At 33.6% G+C, this 26,269-nt stretch overlaps 2 protein-coding genes across 2 annotated transcripts in view; one reads left to right on the forward strand and one right to left on the reverse strand.

Annotated features, from left to right (window-relative positions):
- On the reverse strand, window positions 1-25,536 carry LOC133202371 (uncharacterized). The gene is made up of 11 exons (XM_061338187.1): window positions 25,356-25,536; window positions 24,361-24,560; window positions 20,272-21,100; window positions 20,103-20,177; window positions 19,682-19,790; window positions 19,370-19,533; window positions 18,850-19,021; window positions 17,029-17,193; window positions 16,032-16,216; window positions 12,255-12,515; window positions 1-609 (listed from the first exon to the last, which is right to left on the reverse strand). Exons 1-11 carry the CDS (start codon window positions 25,503-25,505, stop codon window positions 169-171), a joined length of 2,751 nt encoding a protein of 916 aa, XP_061194171.1. The 5' UTR covers window positions 25,506-25,536; the 3' UTR covers window positions 1-168.
- LOC133202716 (regulator of G-protein signaling 12-like) overlaps window positions 1-26,269 on the forward strand; it is a 281,826-nt gene that overhangs the window by 161,204 nt on the left and 94,353 nt on the right. The gene's annotated exons all lie outside the window — the stretch shown is intronic.

Below are 26,269 nucleotides of genomic sequence, written 5' to 3' on the forward strand. Positions count from 1 at the left end.
GCTAAAAAACTTTTTTAGCTGTACAATGCCATAAATTCTTTTTTTAAATTAATCTAATCATATTGTAAAAATCCAAATTACGTATTTTTTCCTTGTTAAAAATATGCATATCTCTAAAACTTGTAGATTCAAAAATATAAAATAATGCATAACACAATTACAATGTTGTTAATCCAGTAATTTACACATATTCTCAGTGTATGCGTAACAATTGACAGCCTCACAAAATTTGCAGTTTTCGAGAAGCTGAACTCTATAAAACACATAAAACATAACAAAAAACATGGAAACAACTAATGGAACTGATATAGCTACCATAATTATTCTGCATACTGCTTTATGTTTCTTAATACTTATATAAGGCAGCAACCCCAGGGCACATAGCATCCCTAGCAAAAGGCCAGTCATTATGGAGAAAATGTTCAGATAAGGTAAAGTCCCTGAGAAAATAAAAACAGCCATCAACACAAGATGTTTGATGAGCTCCAACCATGGTTTCTTAATGATGGACCAGAAGTGGACAAGTTCTACAAATAGCAGGCCTACTACTCCAAAAAGGGCACCTGTTGCTCCAACATGGGGTTGGTAGGGGTTGAACATAACTGCTGCCTGCATAATAGTAAAGAGACACATTTATCAAACAATCATTAAAAGCTTTCATTTATCCTTACAAACTATGAATTGCATTTTGACATCGCACTATTTTGGACTGTATGTACTAAATGTATTTCAAATACTAGTCAAACCTTGGTATCTCGAACTCAATGGGACCGAGAAAAAAACTTCGAGATATCCAAGGATTTGAGATATCCAGGGTAAAATACTTAAAAAATAAGGGGTTGGGACTTCCAAATCACATCAACTTATAATCCATGGTTTTCAAGATATCAGTGTTCCAGATACCAAAGTTCAACTGTACACTGGATGAATGATATATTTCAGTCATGATCTCTGTAATAGCTCTCCAATAATATATCCTTTAGAATTCATACTGCCATTAGGCATATATTTAGATGTTGTGATGTTGTCACCTGGATATAATACAACCCTATTAAGTAATGGATCCACAGAAGAGCAATTATTAGCATCAATTTTAAGGAAGATATGATGCTCCAAAATAAGACAAATAGGGCAATCAAGGATCAACAAAACTGGTGGTATAGTGAACTGCAATGACTCTATGAAGATACATCTTAGACTACAAGTATAAATACAGTATTTTAACAGTGTATGCCAGTGATACATTCTCTGCCATCTGTCACTAGTACCAATCTTTACAATGAAGAGGTGCTTTGGTATATTGTACACATACACCATATACCAAATGACTTCTCCTGGTCTTTAAATAATGTTATACATGTAGTATAAAAGAAAGGGGATTCTTTTGTTTTATGTTTATTTCTTTATCATATACAAGTCTACCTGATTATTAACGAGAGGCCAATAAACCACATCCCTCACCTTGGTAAGAAATAACCAGTTTAAATATACATAAAGTGGTCCCATCCTAACTGATGATTTTTGAACAAACTTGCTTCTATATTACTATGACTAATCATGGCTTTGCTGTTCTTGAGAAGATGCCCCACCCTACCCCAAGGGGTCATGATTTGAACAAACTTGAATCTACATTATATGAGGATGCTTCTGTATTAATATTACTAATCGTGTCTTTGCTGGACATCAGAATATGATTTTTTAAGACATTTTCCTATAATATATATATATATATATATATATGTTTGATTCCCTAATATGGCACCAAAGCTTGGTTAAAATTGGCCCAGTGGATCTGGAGAAGATGAAAATGTAAAAAGTTAATGACAACAACAACCATGATAATGATGTGACAAACAATGGACAAATTTTGATCAGACAAGCTCACTTGAGCCTTTGGCTTACTTTTCTATATTAAACATTAAAGTTTTTTGTAAAATAGACCAATTAAGGTATGTCACTCGTGACATGAGTTACATCAAGGATTTTTTGAGAAGTATATTTTAGATTACTACTCATATAGCATGACTCAAAATCGCAAAGAAAATTGGGGGTCACTGTGCATCTTAATTACTGAGCTACAGTACAATTAATTTGACCTTTTTGTATTTAAATTGTAAATTTACTTAAATTGGTAATCACTTTAGCCTTTTACCAAATGTAATCATGACAATAGATATAATCTTATTTCGTGTATAATAGTTTGAATAATATTTATTATTGAAAAATCCTGCGAATTAATGCATCTAATAAAATTATTATGTGACCTTTTTGCACTAAAAAACATAGGTAATCAGAGATTACAGAGCTCACCTCAACGAATGTTGTCTTTAAGTAAGGCAAAGTCCCACACTAAACTTATAATCTAGGAGTGTGCATCCCTAGATGCAACATTTATGCAATTTTGGTCTGATAGGGCTTGCAGTTACTTGGGAATAGACTTATCTGAAAACTTAAAACTACATGTAGTCACTCATCCAGGAATGTAAGTCAAATCCAGCATCTGAAACAAGTTTTGAGATTGTTCGTCCCTTGATGCATCATCCATGCAAGTTTGGTTCAGATAGCCTTATAGTTACTTGGAAATGAGATCTGCTCCAAAAACTTTAACCTGGTTACTCATCTGGAAAATGTAGGTCAGATCCAGCATTCAAAGCAAGTCCAGTAGTGTGAATCCTTAGATGTATCATCCATGCAAGTTTGGTCAATATAGGGTTTATAGTTACTTGGAAATGACATCTGCTCCAAAAACTTTAACCTGGTCACTCATCCGGAAAATGCTAGTCAAATCCAGCATCCGAAGCAAGTCCAGTAGTGTGCATCCTTAGATGTATCATCCATGCAAGTTTAGTCAATATAGGGCTTATAGTTACTTGGAAATGACATCTGCTCCAAAAACTTTAACCTGGTCACTCATCCCAAAAATTTAGGTCAGATCCAGCATCTGAAGCAAGTCCAGTAGTGTGCATCCTTAGATGTATCATCCATGCAAGTTCAGTCAATATAGGGCTTATAGTTACTTGGAAATGACATCTGCTCCAAAAACTTTAACCTGGTCACTCATCCCAAAAATTTAGGTCAGATCCAGCATCCGAAGCAAGTCCAGTAGTGTGCATCCTTAGATGTATCACCCATGCAAGTTTAGTCAATATAGGGCTTTTAGTTACTTGGAAATGAGATCTGCTCCAAAAACTTTAACCTGGTTATTCATCCGGAAAATATAGGTCAGATCCAGCATCTGAAGCAAGTCCAGTAGTGTGCATCCTTAGATGTATCATCCATGCAAGTTTAGTCAATATAGGGTTTATAGTTATTTGGAAATGACATCTGCTCCAAAAACTTTAACCTGGTCACTCATCCGGAAAATATAGGTCAGATCCAGCATCCGAAGCAAGTCCAGTAGTGTGCATCCTTAGATGTATCATCCATGCAAGTTTGGTCAATATAGGGCTTATAGTTACTTGGAAATGAGACCTGCTCCAAAAACTTTAACATGCTCCAAAAACATTAACCTGGTCATTCTTTAGCTGAAATTGCAGCACCTTGACTGGTACAATAAAACACACTAGAAGCATCCTCCATGCATATCTGACTAATATAGGCCATAGAAGTACTTGAAAAGAAAACTGCTCCAAAAACCTTAACCTGGGATGCCGACGCTGAGAGTATTACATAAGCTCCCCCAACTTCATTGAGGTGAGCTAAAAATCATATTTGGGGTATTAAAATTCTTAATAGGCAATAAAATATTTTTCTATATCAAGCTTTTTATGACTTTAGTGCTGATCGGTTGAAAGTATCATGTAATTTAAACAAGCATTCTGAGAGTATTGCATTAGCAATACTAGTCCCCTACCGGCATGTGTAATCTGGTTCCCGTTAAGAATTGAAAATGCCATAATTCTGTGAAAAATTAATGAGTGGGACGAAATGCAAACTTGATCTATAACTAATCAAGGTAAAGCCACATACCAAAAAATCAGCTCAATATCTACAAGTGTTTAGAAGGAAATTGCGGAAAACACTTAAAAATTGAAAAGGCCGTAATTCCGTCAAAAATCAATGAAGCGGAACGAAATGCAAACTTGTTCTGTAACTCATCAAGATACACTCACATACCAAAAATCAACTCAATATCTGCAAGCGTTAAAGAAAAAAGTGCGGAAAACCAAGTGGGACAGACTGACAGACAGACAGAGGGACAGACAGACAGACAGACAGACGGACGGACAGACAGACAGACAGACGGACAGACAGACGGACGGACAGACTCAGAGGAAACCTATAGTCCCCTCCGGTTTCACCGGTAGGGGACTAATAATGAAAGAAAAAGTTGGGGTCAGTGATGTAATTTTGAAATATATTGGTCAAAATATGCTATTTTCAGGCAAAAAACAATGTAAATTTTATCTCAACCTCCTATATATCTTCATTTTTTGGCAAAGTCTTTTAAGTGAATGTGTAAAAATTGTTTTAAAAATATTAATTGGAACCTATATTTAATATTCCTAGCATATAATAATGAAAAAGATTCTCCGAGTAAAAATATGTAGGGCTAAAGTTGCAAGATAATAAATCAAAAAAATGTGTAGATTTGAAGAATTTTCTTCTACATAACCTTCCACCACAAGAAATAGTCCCCCATAAATTTAGTTTCTTTACAACTTTGTGAGCAGTTTTAAAATTGTGCATAGCTTAATTTGCATTTTTTAAATCCAAATATATTATAAAAAATAATTTTGAAGATAAAGGATTTGATCAAACTTTTCTCAAAAACTGAAGAGTGACATATACCTTAAGGACATTGGCAAGGTTCCTGGTTATTGTATAGAATTTTTCAAGAACTCTTGAGTAGGTTTTATTGTACTAAAGAGGCTATATTCTGGATTGGTTAACCTACCAAGCCAACCTTCTTTTTTTCAGATTTTGTCAAATCAGTAGTTTTGCAATTCTCAATGCATTTCCTATGTAAAATGTTGATAAAAGGGACCTACATAACTTTTCACCATAATATTTCTCCAAAACCCACTTATTTCAAATAGTTTTTGTGTTATATAAATTATTGTATCTTCATTTACTAAGACTTCTAGATATTTTGGCTGAAAATGTATAATAGAAACAAGTCAAGGACATACCAGCACCAATCTTTATTTTTGAGTTACTTCCCTTAAATGTTGCTTCCTTCACACAACTAAGGTACTGATCTCAGTCAGTCTACCTTTCAGCATATGTCACATCTTTGTCCTTCCCAGCATACTGAGCATAACTATGGTAAATGACGACCTGTTGGCTCTTTCTGCCCTGAATACAATGTACAACAAAGCCATTACTACTTTTCTTTCTTGCTGTATAGATGATTCTACCTGCTGAAGGAAGTACACATGCTTTTGTTTACCTCTGTAATATAGTCACTTTATTGGTTTTCACTGCTTAGAGAATTCTACACGGGAGATCACTCTCAATCACTATTTCATAGGTGAAAAACTCACGTAATAAACCTTTTTTCTCTGGAAAACCCTGACTTGCCAATGTCCTTAAATGCAAACTTAACTTTATAGAGATTTATTATCAGGGAATAATCAAGGGAAATGACTTTTCTCAAAGTAAAATAAAAATCTGAATAATGATTAACAAAAAGCCTTGCCCTAACAGCAGGAAACCTAACCCAGTGGTCAAGAATTTCACAAATCTGGTAAAAAGAGGCCCAAGGGCCTTAACTTTCACCTGAGTATAATACAACAATTTAGAAGAAACATAGAGTATTAAAAAACTGACAGATGAAGCCTTGTTGCCCAAAAGTAAGAGAAATAGGATGAAGAGGATCAACTAGATAATTAGTCTAGTATTCAGCAATAACTCATAAAGTAAGTTCTAATCTTTCCAACATTTATCACTATTACCATGCAGACTATTAACAAAATATTAGTACATCTATACTATTTTTGCCCCCCAAATTATAACCTCTCATATTGACCTGACTCTTGGTCTTTGAAGAACATTTTAATAAGATAAGTTATTTTTGTCTCATTTTTATTTATCTATTCCTTACAAGTCTACCTGATTAATAATTTTATACCTAGGAAGACCAGTTTCTACAATGGAAACAATGTGTTTTTTTTAATCAAATAGTTCTACACAAAAATCAATATTTGTTTTTCTAACCTCTCAATTATAATCTTCTACACTGATATTCAAAAATAATTGAAAGTCCAAGCCAAATAATAGGTCCAAGATTAAATAATAAGTCTAGAACTATTAGTTTAATTTGAAATAATCCCTGGAATATCATGTTTTTTTTTAACTATATGTCAAAAATCTTGATGTGAGACCATTGCAGAAGTGTCTGAGAGAGGAACGAATGACAACTCTGCAAACGAGATTGCAATTCGTGTTCCATCTTCTGAGTATGCTAAAAAGTGAAAATGTTTCCACCATATCTACGACTTATTAGTGCTAAAGAGTGTTTTCAATATCATTATTATCTCTTCGCTTCATAAAGTTCATTTACATGCCGCCATATTTTTCCAAAACTACTTTCACTTTCAATTTTTTGATAGTTCGTTCGTGTTATTATATTGTACCAATATTTAAATGCATGTATCATACACAGGCACTTGGGGTATGGACCCCCCTCCATTTTTTATTTTGTTTTTAAATCTGGAGTCGAGTCACCTTTTTCCTATTTTTGTATTCTAATATGCACTATATGTTATCAATAATGTAACTCTATTTTCTCTTTAAGCAGTTTTTAATTATATCGTTTTTGACTGATACATAAAAAGAGAGAAGGCTTGCAACTCTTTTCTCGTCGTCTGCCTCACCTCGCTTAAACTTCGCCTGATTACTTATTGAAAACATAAGAAAACATGGAATATCCATACATCAATAAATTCGTTATACATTCTTCTTCTGAAATATTTCAATTAAATCACCCGCATATTATGGGGTAAATTTTGTTGATGTGCACCAGCTGGGACAGAAGTGCCCAGTATTTTCGGGTATATCATCCCACCTCTAACTCTTACACTAGAACATCTAACCCAGGGGCCATGAAAATCACAATTCTGGAAAAAGCACCCTTGCTCATCATTACTATACACTTTGTTTCTTTGCTTTATAACCAGGAGCTGAAAAAAATTTTTCAAAGAAATTATGCTTTTTCACTATGTAATCAATAAAGCCACCCTTCACCAGAATCCCTTGCCCTGGGGCCATAAATTTCATAATTTTGAAAGAGGCATCCATGCTTATCATACCCATGCATTTAGTATGTTAAAATAATACCCAGGAGCAGAGAAGAAGATTTTCAAAGAATGAATGCATTTTCACTATACAATCAATAGACCCGTGCCCTAACACCAGAACCACTGACATAGGGGCCATGAAATTCACAATTTTCAATGAAACACCCTTGCTCATCATAACTATGTATTTAATTAGTTTGATTAATACCCAGATGCAGAGAAGAAAATTTTCAAAAAAAATAATGCACTTTCACTATACGATCTATATAACTCCACCCCAGCACAAGAACTCTGACCCTAGGGACATGAATTTCATAATTTTGGTAGAGGACTCAATGCTTATTACAATCATGCTAACAAGTTTGACTGCTTGATGTCAAAAAAGATTTTTGAAGATTGCATTAATCTTTAAGGTTTTGTCCCCACTCCTCAGGCCCTAGGGGAGAAGGGACCATGAAATTCACAATTTTTCTCCCCCTTTAATTATAGATGCTATATACATAACAAGATGCATTATGAAACACTGATGCCCCTGTATGGCAGTTCATGGCAAAGGTTAAAGTTTCTCAAATGCAGGTCACACTCCAAGGTGAAAGTCAAGAGATTAAAAATGTTGGTAATCAAAGGCAAGGTCTTGTCACAAGAAATACACCTGTGAAATATGAAAGCCCTTGCAGCAATCATTTAGAAACTATGGTCATAGTTAAAGTTTTTCAAAAGTAGGTCAAACTCCAAGATCAAAGTTTAAGATAAAAAATATTTGTAATTAAGAAAAAGGTCTTGGCACAAGGAATACACCTGTGAAATATGAAAGCCCTAGCACCAAACATTTAAAAGTTATAGCCAAGGTTAAAGTTTTTCAAAAGTAGGTCACACTCAAAGGTCATGGCCAAAAGCTCAAAATTGTTGGTACAAAAAGAAAGTTCTTGTCACAAGGAAAACACATGTAAAATATGAAAGCCTTAGCACTAACCATTCAAAGTTATAGCCAAGGTTGAAGTTTTTCAAAAGTAGGTCATACTCCAAGGTCAAAATTGTTGGTACTCAAGAGAAGGTCTTGTAACAAGAAAAACATCCATAAAGTATGAAAGCCATAGCTCCAACCATTCAAAACTTATGGCCATGTCAAACTCCAAGGTCATGGTCAAAGGTCAAAATTGTTGGTACAAAAAGAAAATTCTTGTCACAAGGAAAACATATGTGAAATATGAAAGCTATAGCACCAAACATTCAGAAGTTATGGCCAAGGTTAGTTTTTTAAAAGTAGGTTTAACTCCAAGGTCAAGGTAAAAATGTTAAAATTATTTGCATTTTAGTACCTTAGGTAAGGTATTAATCATAACGAATACACATGTGAAGTATGAAATCCTAGGAAGCTTCAACTGTTTAAAAGTTACGGACAGGTTAAAGCTTTGTAAAATTTTGCAAAAAGAATCAAATTCCAAGATAAAGAGGTCAAATATGTTGGTACCAATTGCAAAAGGAAAGTCTTGTTAAAAGAAATACACATGAAATATGAAAGACCTAGCTCCAACCAATCAAAAGTTATGGGCAAGGTTAAAGTTTTTGTTGACAGACAGACAGACATATGGACAGAGCAAAAACTATATGCCTCTGAATCTTTGATCATAGGGGCATTAAAATTGGTTGAATTTGGTTTAGCAGTTCAAGAGAAGCTGAAAATGTTCATATGTTCACGGAACGCCTGATGATGCATGGCCACAGACATAAACAGATCGTAATAGGTAACTTGAAGGACTCAGATGACCTAGCTAAAACAAAGGTTGATCGAAGTAGCTGTGGGACATTCAAATATTATCTAGAGAGAAATCCTTTTTCCACTGAATTACATTAAGATGATATTTTAGCACATTAAAAAACATGAAGCATAAAAAAACATTGTCAATGAAACTCAAACTTAAATTGGATAAAATTATGTCTTCTTCCACAGGCACATGTATGAGAGTATTAAATGCATGTCCACAACTCATTTCATCAATTTGTTTGACTTATTCAATAAGGTTTTCTAAATAACACAGGTCTTCTAAAATCTGCCAGTACCCAGTACTTTTACCAGGCTGAAATCATGATTGTACGAGCCAAAATACATTTGTTGGAGAAAAATTCAATATTTAATTAAACTTCCACAAAATACATGCTATTTTTGTAAAAGTACCACCTGTTCGTAATCTTTTTGAAAGCCTTGTGTGCTTTCGAAAAGTAAAACAATTTTAAATATCATAAAGTAAACTTTAAAAGAAAAGTAGGCTCTACACTGACAGAAAGAAATGGTTTGCTCAAAGAATGGAAATTTTATCAACCTATCAGATGTTAATCATTTTGATGTCCAAGCTGTTGTTTAGATATGTAGACTAATTACAATTTGTAAAAACAGTTGTTATGTATTTTAGAGAAATTTATGGTTGTTGCAAGAAAAACTGCACTCTATCCATGAGTAATGTTTTTTTCTCTATATTTATATTCAACATAATATTTGAATAGATCAAATTTGTTTAGCTTTAGTGTTAGAAAAAAAGATCCAGATGAAAAGATAAACATGAATACCTGTTATCATGAAGTTTTTGTGGATTATGTAATATGCATTTATCTAACTATATCCAAAACAATGATTATGCAATTTTTAATCCCTTCTTTTTTTTTTTTTTTTTAAAAAAAAGAAAATTCAACCATGTATATTTATACACTTTTTTCTAATTAGTAAGATGTCACTGTTCACTTGTGAGAAAAATCATCCGATTTCTTAAATTCAGAAGACATTATTCAATTGAATATTTAGTTTTTGTGCCAAATCCCCAGCAGTTCTATAGTAAAATATACCCTAGGCTGCCGCAGGTAGGCTATATGAACCTGGAATTTTAAATCCGTTTTATTACACCAAGGCTGTCCTCCAGGAAAACACCCCCAGATATAAGAATTAATTTTTTTTAATGTTCCCTTAATCGAAGATTCGGGAGCATATAGTTTTTGTCCTGTACGTCCGTCTGTCTGTCTGTTTGTCCGCAAAACTTTAACCTTGCCCATAACTTTTGACTGGTTGGAGCTATGGCTTTCATATTTCACATGTGTATTTCTTATGACAAGACCTTTCTTTGGGTACCATAACATTTGACCTTTTGACCTTGACCTTGGAGTTTGACCCACTTTTGCAAAATTTTATGAGACTTTAACCTTGGCCAAAACTTTTGAACACTTGGAGCTTGGGCTTTCAAACTTCACAAGTGTATTCTTTGTGAAAAGGACTTTCTTTAGATACCAACATCTTTGACCCTTTGACCTTGGAGTTTGACCTACTGTGGAAAAAAATTTAACCTTGGCTGTAACTTTTGAACAGTTTGAGCTAGGTCTTTCATACTTCACATGTGTATTCCTTGTCACAGGACCTTTCTTAGCATACCAACATCTTTGACCTTGACCTTGGAGTTTGACCTACATTTGAAAAACTTTAACCTTGGCCATAACTTTTGAACAGTTGAAGTTAGGGCTTTCATACTTCACGTGTATATTCCTTGTGACAAGACCTTCCTATACTAACAATTTTGGCATTGACTTTGACCTTGGAGTTTGACCTACTTTTAAAAACTTTTAACATTGGCCACAACATTTGAATGTTTGGTTCTAGCGCTTTCAAATTTCACGATCATGTGTATCACTTGTGACAAGAACTTCCCTTGGGCACCATTTGACCTTGATCTTGCCGTTTTACTTACTTTAAAAAAATGTTAACCTTCGCCATAACTTTTCAACAGTTTGTATTGGGCTTTCATATTTCACAAGTATATTCCTCGAGACAAGACCTTTCTTTGCGTACCAACATTTTTGATTTCTTGACCTGGAGTTTGACTTGCATTTAAGAAACTTTAACCTTCGCCATAAGCTGCCATACAGGTGCATCAGTGTTTCACAAACACATCTTGTTTACATCTGGCTTATTAGTCATTACTGCCTTTAAAAGGATAAAGTTTCATGTTAGTGGAACAAAATTTATGGTTTTTTGGAAGTATATCAAATTGAAATTTTTCACTCCCTACCAAACAGTAAATGTTCTAGTATCAGTATTAGGTACATCTTTCTGTATGAAAATGAGTAGGGATGGGTATCGCCAAGAATTCTGTTTCGCGATATATCATGATTTTTAAAAAAAAAATATCACGATAATATCATGATATTTTTACACATAATTTTTATTGATTTTAAATGAATTTCCATGATTTTTCTATCAAATTTAGTGTGAAAACTTAACTTCACTTTTTTCATTTTTATTTATTAACATGTATTTATAAAGAATTTAATGTTTGGATGCTAGGATGCCATTGTTTTTGTGTTTTACAACACATTTTGATTCCTGTTATATTGTAATTCAAGAGTTTCAACAAAATTAATTACCGGTAATACCGGAATTTATAATTACATACTAAATAACGGTATTTTAGTCTCCGTATCACGATACATATCTTGCAATAAAAAATCATGAAATACCGGTATACTAATAAAATCACACATCCCTAAAAATGAGTGAAGGAAAAAAATAGTTTTGATCTTGACTATTTAATTATACCAATGATCTCTTAATCTGGATACATTTCTTTTGTCCAATAAGGAAAAAAAACTCCCATATTAAATTCATGAATGATTTTCTTTATTTTTCAGTGAAAAAGACAGTTTAAATATCACTTTTCTTCTTGTCTACCTACAAAATATACCCCGATACACCTAATTTGACCAAGCTGTACTTATGAAGCATGATTAAAGGAATTTATTTCTCAAATTGGAGAAATCTGTAGGCTCCTTTCATTTACTAGATCTTGACCATAATAAACAGACAGGTAGACAGACAGATTGATTACAGCAGTGATTACAGCTACTGTAGGGCACCTAAAGTTCAATTTTGGGCCTGATAAACTGCAGCAAAAACATTATATAATCATAAGATATGGTCTTAATCTAAATCTGAACATTAGCTGATATCATACATCATAGCAGACACCTACTTACCAGCAAACCTCCACATCCACACACAATAAATAGTATAATCAAACGCAGCCAGCCAATGGTCACTTCTATGTGCCTCAGTATCAAAGTCTGTGCTCCTATTACCAACAAAGCATGGATTATTCCATGGTGATACAGAACAGACAGGGGGAGGCGCCACCACTGCTGAGGAGCCTGGGACAACCACGGTGTCTCAGGCTTGCCCGGGATAGAGGATATCATAAAACCTAACTTCCCAATGCAAAGGTCATTGATGCAGTTAACCTAGTATATAAGAAAATAAAAAATGTATCATTTTAATAATACATATTTTTAATTGCAAGAGTTTAATATTTCATAATTTCCTATGTTTGTATATTTCACAGTGGTTTAAATTTAGTTATTACTGAATTTCTCTTTCATAATTATTTCCAATTTTATAAATCATTCTTTAAAAACAAACAAAGTTATTGGTAAATATTAAAAATAAACATATGCAGTAACTAACTTTAACCCACCATAGTTATTGACCATGAGTTTCTTAATGGTTTACTATTTCATTAGATAGTTTAATGGTTTACTATTTCATTAGTATATGATATAAGAAAACGAGATTTTTAGTGTAATTGAGCGCCTTGATATGTCAACAATACTCAGAATGGCATATTTGTTCACAATTGTATAATTTTTATGGACAATTCTTTGACAGCGAACAAAGTGAAACTAAAACTACTGCAATGTATTCCACTTTTACAGTTTATGTAATTACATTGAATTTATTCAGTCAAAAGGAGAAAAGTTTGACCAGTTTTGACGTGTTTCATAAATGTCCATGCAAATGAAAGTGCATGTACTTCACTTGCAACAGTCTTTCATTGTAAGCTAATAAGTCTGCTTCCCTTTACCATATTGGCATTTTACCTAAGTCACTTACATGCTTTATTGCAATACAAAGGAATACTTAATGCCTCTAGATGCATATGACAGGATTAAGTTCAGTAACCAATACTTATATATATTATATAAACTATGGAATTCTGAGTTTGCTATTATACATTAAATTCAACAATATTCAGCTACCAGGAAAACAATGAGGGAAAGAGGCCTAAAAAGTCACTCCTCAGCAACATAAGTACATGTAATTCTAATCTAGAATCAACAACGAGCACTATTAAAGTGCATAACAGCTGTAACATTGTAGATGTATAAATAAAATTGTAATAGGTTTGAACTGGTACCTGACAGCCTACGACATTAATTTCAAAATTAAGAAAGCCATTAATATCATTCAAAAGTAACAAATTTAAAACTATATAGAAACCTGGCATTTAAAGTGCCCAATAAGGACTAACTACAGGCCAGCCTTAAATTTTTAATGATCATATCATACCTCTATCAACAAAATTTGAAGGACTGGGTATTAATTTATTAAAATATTTAGAAAAGTTGAAAAGGACTTCATAAGAAAAGATGACTATCCTTACTGCAGGCTGCCATGGAAGAAAATTTTTGGGTGGATCAATTAAGACGTGGATGCTGAAATGTGATACTAAGTTTAGTTCATGTTTTTTAGCAACAAAAAGAAAGACAACTCCTAAACTTAACTTCTGATATATGGAAGCTTTGAAATCAAGGACATTGCATTTTTAATGGAAAATAATGTGCACACTAAGGTGAATTTCAGCAATTGTTTGTCTATCAAATTTGCATTCAGTATATCTGCATTTTTTTTTTTGGTATTAAGACAAGAAAAAGATTAATTATTATACCAGAATATGCACAGCTAGGGTAGAGTCCTAATGGCTTACAACCAAAAAATCAGGGCTTCATTTGAGAATATGCAAGTAATTTTTTTGAAATAAATTAAAGCACTATTTTCAGTAAAGACCAAATTAAAGGTTGACTAAGAAATGAATGCAAACTCTTAGAGTGCAATTTTGACATGTAGCTTACTTTGTTTGCTCATCTACATCTGCAAGCTTCTGTAACCTTTGTATTCTTAATAGGGATGTCAACGAATAGTCGACTATTCGACTGTCAGTCGAATGGACCAACGATCGAATAATGAAACGACATTCGAATATTATAATTTTAAAAATGCAATTAAAGAGTGATAACAATATGGAATTCTCATTACAAAATTGAGAAACCGTCTTTCCTCGGAGACAGTTGATAATTTTCCTCTACAAAAAACTTGATTTTCCGTGTGTGTGTAGAAAGTACAGTAATTATAAATGCTTCACTACCGCGAGATTCATCTATCAGTTACTGCTTGTGTTGTTTTTGTAATAAATCAACCATCAATATATATATTGGGCTTTGTTTGTAAAATAATTAATTGGACTTGATTTTATACGACGTACCAATTATCTTTTATTTTAAGATTGCTCAAATGCAAGGAACAAACCATAGCTGTGACATGTTTTGACACTAATTGTTAAAACAATTTGCTTGCATTTTTAAACTCATAATTAAGGACATTCTGATAGCCAGAGCAGTCAATTAATGAATAAGCAGTTACTAACTGTTTAACAATTTAACAACCACCTGGTGTTTGGATAGTGAGATATTTCCTCCTCCTCCCCCCCCCCCAATTTATTTCATAATAAACTTTAAAAAATATCGGCTAGCAATTTTTGAATGCTCACTCTGCATGTACAGACCAATTTATGAATTTGATCGATGGGGAAATCATAAATTTTGGAGAATTAGATTTCTAAATTTATTTCAAATAATCATGCTATCAAAGGTTACATTGCATTAATTCTTATGTTACTTTTTAAACATATTTAAGTAAAAGAGTTTTTGAGTTATAAATACGTCATGCACTAGTGAAGTTTGAAATAAAATTTTATTTTCAGAAAATGTTCCGAATAATTGACTATCGTTCGAATAATGGAATCGAATAATCGACTAAGGAAAATAAATATTTTGACATCCCTAATTCTTAAATAGGGAAAATAAAGGATGTGTCTGAAATGCTAGATTTTTCCCAAATTCAAGTATCCTTAGATAACAACCCTATTCAGACCTGATACTTTGTGATGTTTCCCTACCCACTGCAAATATAGAAACATGTACATGTATTTTACACAAATGTGTAATTGTTAGGGCCGTGTGGTATTCGCCTGGGTAGCTAGCTCAGTTAGTAGAGCACCTGACTAGTGATGCAGGGGTCTAGGGATTTGATTCCCTCTCCAGCCATACATTGTACATTTTTTCCTTTCTTGGTACATGCAGATTTAGTGCCGTTAACCACCTCTGGACTTGCAGATTAAAATCCTGCTAGGGGTAAATTAAGAACTTGGATTGTGTCTTCGAGGGCAAAGACAACTTAAGGAGGAAGGAGTGTAATGGTTTGGGTCGTGGATATTGGCCTGTGTAGCTCAGTTGATAGAGCACTTGACTAGTGATTTAGGGGTCCCCGATTTGATTCCAAGTCCAGTGACTGTCATACATTTTCTCTTTTCCTGTTACAAATGATTCAAAGGCATGTTGTCAAGGTCATGCAGAGACAGCTAGCAGTATAGCTGAGGAAAGAGTTAGAATCACATTTTGTTTTGTTGACATTGAAATTTTGTTCACTAAAATCATAACAAATGACATCTTGATATTTTAGTTCAGAGCAACCAGTCCTTGTACTTTGTGTCAAGAGAGATTATCTCACCTCTAAAACTGGACAGAAGTAATTAAAACTTAGGCCTACTCACTTCTCTTAAAGTCAACTAATGAAATCTTTTCAACTCATATATCTAACAATTAGACCAAAACATGAGTTGCATCTTTGGCACACTTAATCACCTGACTGCAATGTTCTTTGCCAGTCTCCTGATGGAAGGTTCCCTCTAAGAATTCACAATGTTTGTGCGACACCATTCTACACTCTCCTCTGATGTTCACACAGCAGGGTTTTATGTTGTGGGACACACTGTTGTGCCCTGTTGGCCTAGCACCACAAGGGACACCATTCAGCCATATCCCCACACCTACAGCCAAATACAGGAAATACTCATGTACTCTCTTTGGTAACTTTGAAGTGTATAAAAAATATATGGCACACTTTCAAATATATTTAGTTACCAACTTATTAAATTTTGGAAAGAATAAAGCTGCCACTTGAATTCTATAGTAATTAGTACATATCTTGCAATAGTACTGCAGATTTTCCATCTTTAGGGCCTATGCCTCTTTTAACTGATTTATGATAATCTAGCCCCAGGATCAGGAGACACTTGGAATTAAGTCAAAATTTCAGATGATGTTTATTACTTGTATACTGAAAATCTTAATTTAAAGACAACAGTAGCGAATGTTGAAAAGCATTTTTGTTTTGGACTACATCTATACATCATTTCATTGCAAAATTAATATAAAGATTTTGGCTTGTGCATGCTTATGATGTTTCATGATCCTAGGGTGAGGTTAAAGTAAACTACTTCTACAAGCTTTTACTGCTACAGAGGGATCTCGATCACATCTTTAATAAATTTCTAAGAAATTCCTTGTAATGTCCTTCAAATGACTTATTTTCACTTCTGTAAGTAATGCACAGCCTCACTGTAGCTCTCCAGACAGCTTAGTCCCAAACAAATGATTTCAATTAAATGAAGCATTGACCAGTTAACCTTAATTATTGCTTTTTTTTAAGAAAACAATACATTATTGTGAAGGAAAAGTATCTGCTCCAAAAACTTATCATCTGGAATGTAAAACAACTCCTTCTGTAGTGACTGGATTATTGGTGCCATTAGATACACAATTAAGGCACCAGCACACCCCAGCTGCCTTCAGATCTAACCTCCAGTTTCCTGGTCACATTCCTTTTGTGTCAGAGTTCCTGCTGTATTTCTGCTGGCAACTTCACAGCAGCCCAGAACCATGGTGGAGGTGTAGTTCTTCTTGGAGGTCTGTAACATTAACTTGTAATCCTCTCTCATACAGGAAGAGTACAAAGCTCCTACACCTACAAACACACAGTCTGGAACTGTTATGTCAAATATTTTGGTAATCATTAAGTTTTTTTTTTAACCATGTTTTCAGGAATTAGGCTTCTATAATATCACATACTGTAAACATTCTTTTTTCAAGGGGTCATAATTTTGCAGAATCAAAGGACTATATTCGGTAATGACTTATATCTTAATTCCCCCCAGATCAAACTTTGATGGAGAAATCTATAATTACATTCTAAACAAGGGGGGGGGGGGGGGGGGGGGGGGTATTCGCAGACTTGAGAGTATTACTTATTTTCATCAGCCGTGACATGATATGTTAAATATGATGTCATGAAGATGACGTAAATTCAATATTTTAATGATTTTGAGAGAAAAAAGTGTATTTTTCGTCGATATATTGATTAAAAGTCATCAAGCACTGGTCTGCTCCAGCTCCATCTTTTGATATTAAGTGTACAATTATAATATCGATCAAATATGCGAACACTGCTTTGCAGCAAGCTTACGCTCAGTAAATTCTATACTCAAAATTGGATAAATATTGCCCATTTTGTCCTTTAATTAATCTTGAAAATATCGGAAAATTCAAATAGTTTGTGACCTCACAGAGACAAGCATGGACAAGAAACTACTTCCAAACTGTAATATTTTTCTTTAATTAAAGATTTTCATACAATATAACAATTGTTTACATTTCTAGAGATTTTCAAAATTTGCCTTTTATGGGGGCAAAAATATGCTTTTACCGCATATAGTTCTTTCTGTTCAATCCACAGTAAAAAATTATGCTGATTCCTTGGATTGAAACAAATTTCCCCAGAAAATCTGCGACCGCATACATAGCGTAAATTAATCCCACATGGAGAAAAGTACGTCTACAGTACAGTAATTTATTTGTTGATCAATACATAATGTTATGACTTTGTTAAGCTTGAACACATTAAAATATCCTTTCCACATGCAGTCATAGCTTAAATAAAAATGCCTATAATGGCTAAAAATAGACTAAAGATTCTGACTTGAAAGGCATAGAGGTTTCATGAAAGCATTTTTCCAGATTTCCACACCCCTCAAACTCATGCAGATAAAGGTTCAGCTTAATAGGCAGATAAACAATGTAGGTGTCATAAGAAAGAAAAAAATTAAAGAAAGGTGACAAAGAAAAAGGAAGGAGGAAAAGAGAGAAAAACTGCACCTTAAAATGCAAAAATAAAAAATCCTTGCGCATACTTCTAGTTCGGGTGACCCTTGTGCTGTGACCTTTATACACTATAGGATCCATCCCATTGTTTATTTCATAGGACATTAAACATACATGTTCTTGATGAAGAGTATTTCTTGATACAGTGGTGTATTTTTTTTCCTTTCGAACGAATCCCCTTCAGATGAACATTACTTTAAAATCTCTGGCCATTGAAAGGATATCTAAAGATTTTTTTCTTCAGTTAAATTCAATTTTTAAACAAAATCGGTTTTACAGTGGACCTTTGTTATCTTGAACACCATTACCTTGAATATCAGGGATGTATCGAAGTGATTTGGCAGTCCCAACCACTTTTTCTATATGTTCTTTAACTTTGTTATTTCGAATCCTCAGATATCTTATGGTTTAATCATGGTCCCATCAATTTCGAGTTAATGACATTTGACTGTATATGACTTACTTATCCAAAACTTTTCATTGGGTCCCATCCAGATGTTTGGCTTGACCCACTTATGAATTGTCTCTGAACCCAGGAATGTTGGTACTCCTTCTGCAAGTTCTATTGATGGTTCAAACCCAATTTTTGTGATTCCACCAAAGTAACACAGCACACTAAAGGCAACAACTTGTATCTAATGGCAAAGCAAATATTCAAAAGCATTATTAGTATTTCTCAGATGATATTTTGAAATCCATGTTTTTAAAAGATGGTCTTCATGGGGATGTCCAAAAAACTTATTCTTAGCCGGATTCAAACAACCAAGCAAATTACAGCAAAATGAAGGACCAGATGCAAAAATCAGTATATTTGGCAAATATACTCTAGGTAAGTTAGTTAAGTGTAAAATCAAATTTTATAAAATTTATATGGTACAAACTTATTTATCCTATGCACAGTGACATACTTAAAAATACCCATTTTATTGATAATAGTTAATGAAACTTATGTTTGAGTTCAAATATAAGTACATTGAACATACTAGCACTATGATACTGGTAAAGATAGGTCTATGAGAGTGAAGCTTAGACAACTTATATCTGATGTCTGTATCGCTATCCAGGCCAACATTACTGCTGGACTTAATGCTACGCCTCAATTCCTTCCATGCCTCTGCTGCTTTACCAGATGGATTCAGGTAATATTCTGTACAATTAAAAGAAATCCACTTTAAATATATTAATGAGTATGTTTTATCATATGTATAAATTTCTAAGCACAGTATTTTCCCTCAAATAGCTTAAATTGAAGAAATTAATGAAGCCATTTTTTTATCATTACAACATTGAGATACCTCTAGCTTTGTCAATGATCTCATCAATCTTTGATATTCTCCATGCCATTTTCTCCATTGCTTGCTCTTTTGATTCTTTCAGTTTCTTTATTTTATTCTTTCTTTCAATCTAATTTAAGAATAAAATGCTGAATACTTTGCCATTTTTGCCCAAAGTATTTTCAATCATTCACACATTACTACCTCATTTCATTAAAATATTACAGAGAATATGTTATTGGTAAATGGATTTGGAATTTTCCACAACAAAATCATATGTACCAGGTATGTTATGGAAAATGAATTTGTTCTACAATTTTGACCTTTTTTTTTTTTAAATATATGAAGCATCAGTTACAAATAAACATTTTTTTTTAAATTTATTTTCTGTAAATTATTTTAAAAAAAGATAGACAGATCCTTCTTAAAAGACCAAACTAACCTGTACATATAATGAATAATCCCTGTAAGCCTCTTTCCCATAGGCAAAGTCTTCAGCAGTCAGAGATTCAGTTACCTACACAATTATAAACTTTTATTTTTAATTAACATCACCAGTAAATGTATACTAGTAAATAGCAAGTAAATGTGATTTTTCTTATCAACCTTACCTGTACATATTTTGTAGCTTCATCTTCTGTTGTGGAAGTTTGCCCCTCCTCTCCAGCCAAATCTAAAGTGTCTCGCAATTTGGTACCAGATAAAGTTTCTATCTCTTTCAGATCATCTGGATTTATCTCACTATTTCCACTATTGTTGTCTCTTTCATCAATAACACTAACAACACTGAATCGCACACTTTTACTTCTGTCTGAAACAAATTTATTTCCTCTAAAGTAACCCTTCAGTTGTTCACTTGCTGTCTTTGAGCTTGATGGTGCTTCCTCTTTGCTTCCCTTAAAGTCTTTTCTCTGCTGAATGGAATAAGTTTCTACTTTCCTTCCCTCTACTTCATTTTCTACCGTAGATCTGGCTGATGTGGAAGCTTCTTCTCTCTGATCTTTTCCTCCATTAACAGAAGAATTCCCACTTTCCCGTGTGACTTTCTTGGTATATTCTTGTCCTGACTGTTCAGTTATGCCTCCACTTTGAGGTACTCTTCCTGATGGTTGGAGAGTGTTGTCATCTTGTCGTGTAACACTTTTGTCCTGGTCTGGAACTGTTGTTTGGTGGCTCAGATCACTCTGTTTCTCATTGTCTACACTGGTTCCCATAACCTCCAATTCCTCTGAAGTCACTTTATTCTCTGCAGACTCTGCCTCCTGGGATGGTACATGTACTTCATTATCTTGGTATTCTGATGAAGTATCTTGCACATTGTTTGTCGATTCAGATGACTGACTTGTGGGCACTCCCGATTGACCATTTGTGGACTCAAGCGACACATCCTTTATGCTCTTAGCAGATTGGTTCCAATCAAATCTGGTTAAAACTTGTGTCCTACAGTTAACAGCAAATATTACTGTAAATCGCTTTTTATTTGCCAGAACTTTATTTTCGCATAATTACGTGAGACTGTCTCCTCGTGAAAATTTCATTCTCTTGTATATTTTTATTAGTAAAGATTATATACCACAATAAACAGAATTCGTGAAAATTCTGTCTCGCTTAAAAATACCATTAATACTCATCTCACAAAAATAAGGTGTCACAAATATTTTTGATCTACAGTAATAAATAAAACTTCAATTCAAGTTTAATATTTAAAATTTTAATACATGGAACATGAAATGTATACATCTATATACCTCAGTGGTTTTACATATGATATCTTATTTTTAAAAAAAGAGGCAAATGGACCTTATCAGTCATCTGAATGCCATGATGCAAGTTTTTTTAGCCGCTGTGACATCATATGTTCTTTTTTTTTTCCTTTAAAAGAATGTATCTCTATATAAACAAGACACAAATGACTAAAGGGGGATTACTCAAATCTGAATTTACTTTATAAATATAAATTTTCATGCATGTACGCTTTTAAAAATATCAGTATTACCGTAAATTGAATGTTCTTTTCATTCTTACAGTAAAACATTTTGTTTTTAAGAGTTAATTGTTTTCTTTTCTCTTTATAATGCAACTGCTATATGCATGTCCACACTGTAGTAAAATAATGGGATATATATATTTATTATACTTTCATGTTAAATACTAAAATCTGATTGGTTTAAACGCATTTAACAATCCGTAATGTTACCCTCAGCGTTAGCAACACACTTGACATTGGGTAACATTACGAAAATATCACATGCGTTCAAATCATGCGCGTAAGGTTCACCGTAGAATTCTCAAAACGTCGGTTGTGCGTTTGAAAGAAGCCGAATTAACGACGTCAATAAAAGCTTGCGTCCGATGTAGCTTACTTGAAAACAACAAACGACAGACGAAACATCCTTGCGAGTGCAAAGTTTAGATGATAAAGGACTTTTTGAGTAGCAAACAAGCAATAGAGAGGTTGGTAAATCTTTTCCGAAGCTTTCTTATTGAGAAAAATAGAACTGGGGAGTTTGAAAGCTTTCTAAGCGTGAACTTAACGACGATCTCCGAATTTTTTTTATGACATCCGAAATCAATAAGACATTCAGTATAATAAAATAAATAGTGCACGTTTTTGAGGGTAACAGTTGAAATTGACACCCCTCGGAAAACCATTGTCAACCTCCGCTGACGCGTCGGTTGACAATGGTTTTCCTTGGGGTGTCAATTTCAACTGTTACCCTCAAAAACGTGCACTATTTATATAATATTGGTTGATTTATTTGTACCTCTGAGGAATATGTTCCGAGTACAAATGTGTATACTCAATATTTTGTACTCATGTACAGAGTTTCCAAAAACTTAATATTTCTATCAGTCATTCGGACTGATGACTTAATGGGTTCTATTAGTACGAAGCAAATACTACCAGTCTGAATAAATTCTAGTATAATTCATGATGAAATTCAAAAGAATATGACATTGGTTAGGAGGACTGGTCTGTTTAGCCTGAAAGTATACATTAAATTGCTGCAGAACATTAATGCCAACCTAGATAATTGGACCTTGAAAGTACATGTACTAAGATTGAGTGTGGAAATAATTAATTCTGCGGATCATAACAACACCGATTGTGAGGCATTTCAATAGGTCAGAGTACATTTAATTAGAATAATCTTAACCGAGTCTCGAGACAAGCCCACATCACAGTGAAAATATGTCACACATATCGATAGTTGCAACGGGATCCACTCCAAAACGAGTTTGAAGAAAACAAAAGGAGATGCACTGAAAATAAATTACTCATAACAAATCTTTTTCAGCTTGTATATATGTCTTTAATTTTATCCTAAAAAATAACCCATATAAAGACAAAAATTCAACTCATTTTCTCAACTTTTTTTTTTTTTCGCTTCGACTTTACATGCCATGTTGACATTCAGAACTCTCTAGATTATTCGTAGTAGTGTAGATTAGAATTATCATCTATTTTGCTACATTGCCAGAAAGTAACTCGCTAAAGGCTTTCGAGATTACAAAGAAAACACAAAACTTTACAGGTAAAATGAAAACTTGAAAAAAAAACCCAGTGGATTTTTAATGCAGAAAATGATCGGTCACTCGGATCGGTGACATAGTAAATTGCATCAGACATTTCAATTTTCTATCGGTTTTGCTGGTAGGACCGATGGTTTTTAAAAACTCTGCATGGATAGTGTAAACTGTATATCGTAAAAATTTTAAGCACTGAAAAGATAAAATCAATCAAATAATAGGATTTCAGTCTTGTCAATAAGGAAATATAATTTGGACTTTTGTTTTAGATCAGTAATGGACACAGGGATAGACATTAACTTTCAGATTTACTTGCCCTTCTGGCGAGTGATCTCAAACTTTGACTTGTCCGAATGCAAAACTTTGTTGACCAAAATAAGGAAAGAACTTCAGAAGAATTTTTTATATTACTTTAAATGTTATGACAAGAAAAAATGTGACCAAATACACTACTGTCAATTTGGCAAGGTGAGGTACCTGAAAAAATTTTGATGCTGCGTTTGTACATAAATGTATATACCACTGTCCTTGTAAATTTTACCTGGTAACACACACTGCCATATAGCAATAACCCTCTGTTTTAATAAAATTCATATTTTTAAAAATTATTTTCGGTAGGATTCTTTTGTGAATCGTGATTTTCTGAGATAACTGTGAAACAACGCTTAAGGAAGATAGTTGCTACGTAACATACATCGATTTTTACCTTGATCAGGATACATCATGTTACACTGTACTTATATTCTGTGAGTGAATATTTAATCTAATTTCCAAATAAGAAGTGAACATTTTAGATGTAGACGAACAGCATATTTACCTAGGAAAAAACGGAATAACGAACCCGATTTTCAAATGAAAGGTATTTATAATCCAGAAATTGCGACAAGGAATTCGGAATGCAAAAACAATGTCAGTCAGGTTCCTGGCAGAAATCAAGTCTTCAATTTATTGTTTTTATATATATATATTTAAATTAATGTAAACTAAATAAATATGTACATTTCTATGAGAAAAATCACTTGCCCGATCGGACAGGTACGTCGTAAGATTCACTTGCCCGAACTGAGAATTTACTTGTCCCGGGCAATTGGACAACTGTTAATGTAGATCCCTGGGACAAATCAAACCTATCAGCTGTTTTGTACAGCTCTGGTGCATTCATTAATTACCTTAAATGGTCTTCTTCTGGTATTAATTGAATCATGAAGTTTCCTTCTTGGTCCAGATCAGTTGAATAATCTTCAGCCTCATGCGACATGTGCACTTTCTCTGACAGGACTTCAGATACTGTGGTCCAGACCTCTTGAACAAGGCCTTTAGTGGCATCATCAGTGATATCATTATCATTCCACAAACCAAACATTTTATTCTGAAACATGACGATCGATTTATTCTTTTGAAGTAAAAAATAAATATACTAAAACTAATATATGAAGTATTTTTGTCAATAAAGGGCAACAACATCACATACATTTTTTGCCCCCCCCCCTTCTTTTATTATATTCTACAGAATTATCTAATTAATCAAACCTAGGTCTTGGTCTTAACGACAATATTTCAGAAAAATTAAGACTGTAAAAATTAAGTGAAAGGTACTGAGTAAAAGCTGTATTAGGACTCCAAAGCTGAAGGGAATCAGTACCCTTCACCTACTTAGCACCACAGAAACTGGATAAATTATCAGCTGTTCTATGAGCCTCATATGGCTTGCACAAGGAATTAATAATAACTGAGCAAAACAAATCTATTGTTGAGTTTGAACTTTCTTTGCTCTATTGAGCACATTCTGCATCAAATAATTATGAATCTTAGTAGAGGTGTAACAATACAGCGATACATCGATCGTATTGATCGCAAGGTCTCATGATACGCGTATCGTATCACCATGTATGAATCGTGATACAGTACAAGTTAATTTTCATTGTCTTATTTGAAAACTCTACATGCAAACTAACAAATTTTAATGTTACAAAATGATTGAAAACAAGGTAGCAACGAAAAAATGCAATGCTAAGACTATAAGTCCACCTATAAATAACTTTGGTTATTGGTATCGCATGACTGTATTGTGATATGTATCGTACCATTAGGTAGCTTGCGATACTCAGGCCTAGATCTTAGTGTAAGCATAGCAAGTGATTATAAGTGACAAATGATTGATAACCTGGATTCTGTGTACTATCTCCTGCTCCCAGATTTCATCTTCAGAAGAATAATCATGGATCCCAAAGAAATGGAGAATGTTCCTAGCAGCTGACATAAGACAAAGTTTTAATGAACTCCGTGTTGAGATTAGCCTTATTTCCTCCTCCATGTCTTATTATTTTACTTCACAACATGTACAAAGGTCACTCAACTCTGAAAAACGTCCATTCCTACAATACACAACGAAATTCATATTGATAGATCAGCATGGAAGGACACAAGAGAAACAAAACAAGGGGTGGGAGATGGGAGGGGATGACATAAAGATGCGATAGACTTTTACCTATCTTCAGATTACAAAAGTGAGAGGGCACCTTTCAAAAAAGTTCCATGTCTTCCATTTTATGATTCTGGAATAATAATCTGAACATAAAATAGGCACTGTAGGCACCTGAATTTTTATCATTAAGTAGATAGGACTGGGTACTGGTTGGAAATTTTGTATTGTGATATTTTTAACTGTATTGCGATATGTAGTGCAATATTGCAATAAAAATTAAAAATGACCTTTTCCTATTTTATTAACTTCCATTTATATGCAGAATGTAGATAACTTTGAAAAATAACCAAAAGAAAAAATTCTTGTTGTTCTACAGCTATGCACCGAAATGCAGTTTTAATTAATGCACCCATACCCTTTCATCTCACTGTTTGGCAGGATCGCAATTCGCAAACTCTGTTTTTATTAAAGAAATTCTGAGTCCAAGCATTTTACCGATAATCTAAAATTGACAAAACGTATTGCAATATGATATTTTTGTAAATCAATGAACCACAATACACCAGAGTATTGGTATCATTGTGCAGCCCTAGAAGTACAATATACCTGGCCATAAGTGAAGCTAAAATTGACCTCACATTAACTTTTTTTTT

This window comes from Saccostrea echinata, unplaced genomic scaffold, assembly GCF_033153115.1.
Source record: "Saccostrea echinata isolate AGI-Se365-2 ecotype Australia unplaced genomic scaffold, CSIRO_AGI_Sech_v1 ptg000047l, whole genome shotgun sequence".
Classification (NCBI taxonomy): Eukaryota; Metazoa; Mollusca; class Bivalvia; order Ostreida; family Ostreidae; genus Saccostrea; species Saccostrea echinata.

Excerpts from the sequence above, each read along its gene's own strand:
- LOC133202371 (XM_061338187.1), bottom strand. The coding sequence starts at position 25,505 with ATGGAGGAGGAAATAAGGCTAATCTCAACACGGAGTTCATTAAAACTT. Across the intron at positions 19,022-19,369 it reads TTACCAGTATCATAGTGCTA|ATACAAGTTGTTGCCTTTAG; the intron begins GTATGTTCAATG and ends CTTTGCCATTAG. Across the intron at positions 17,194-18,849 it reads CAATGAAAAGTTTTGGATAA|GTGTAGGAGCTTTGTACTCT; the intron begins GTAAGTCATATA and ends GTGTGTTTGTAG.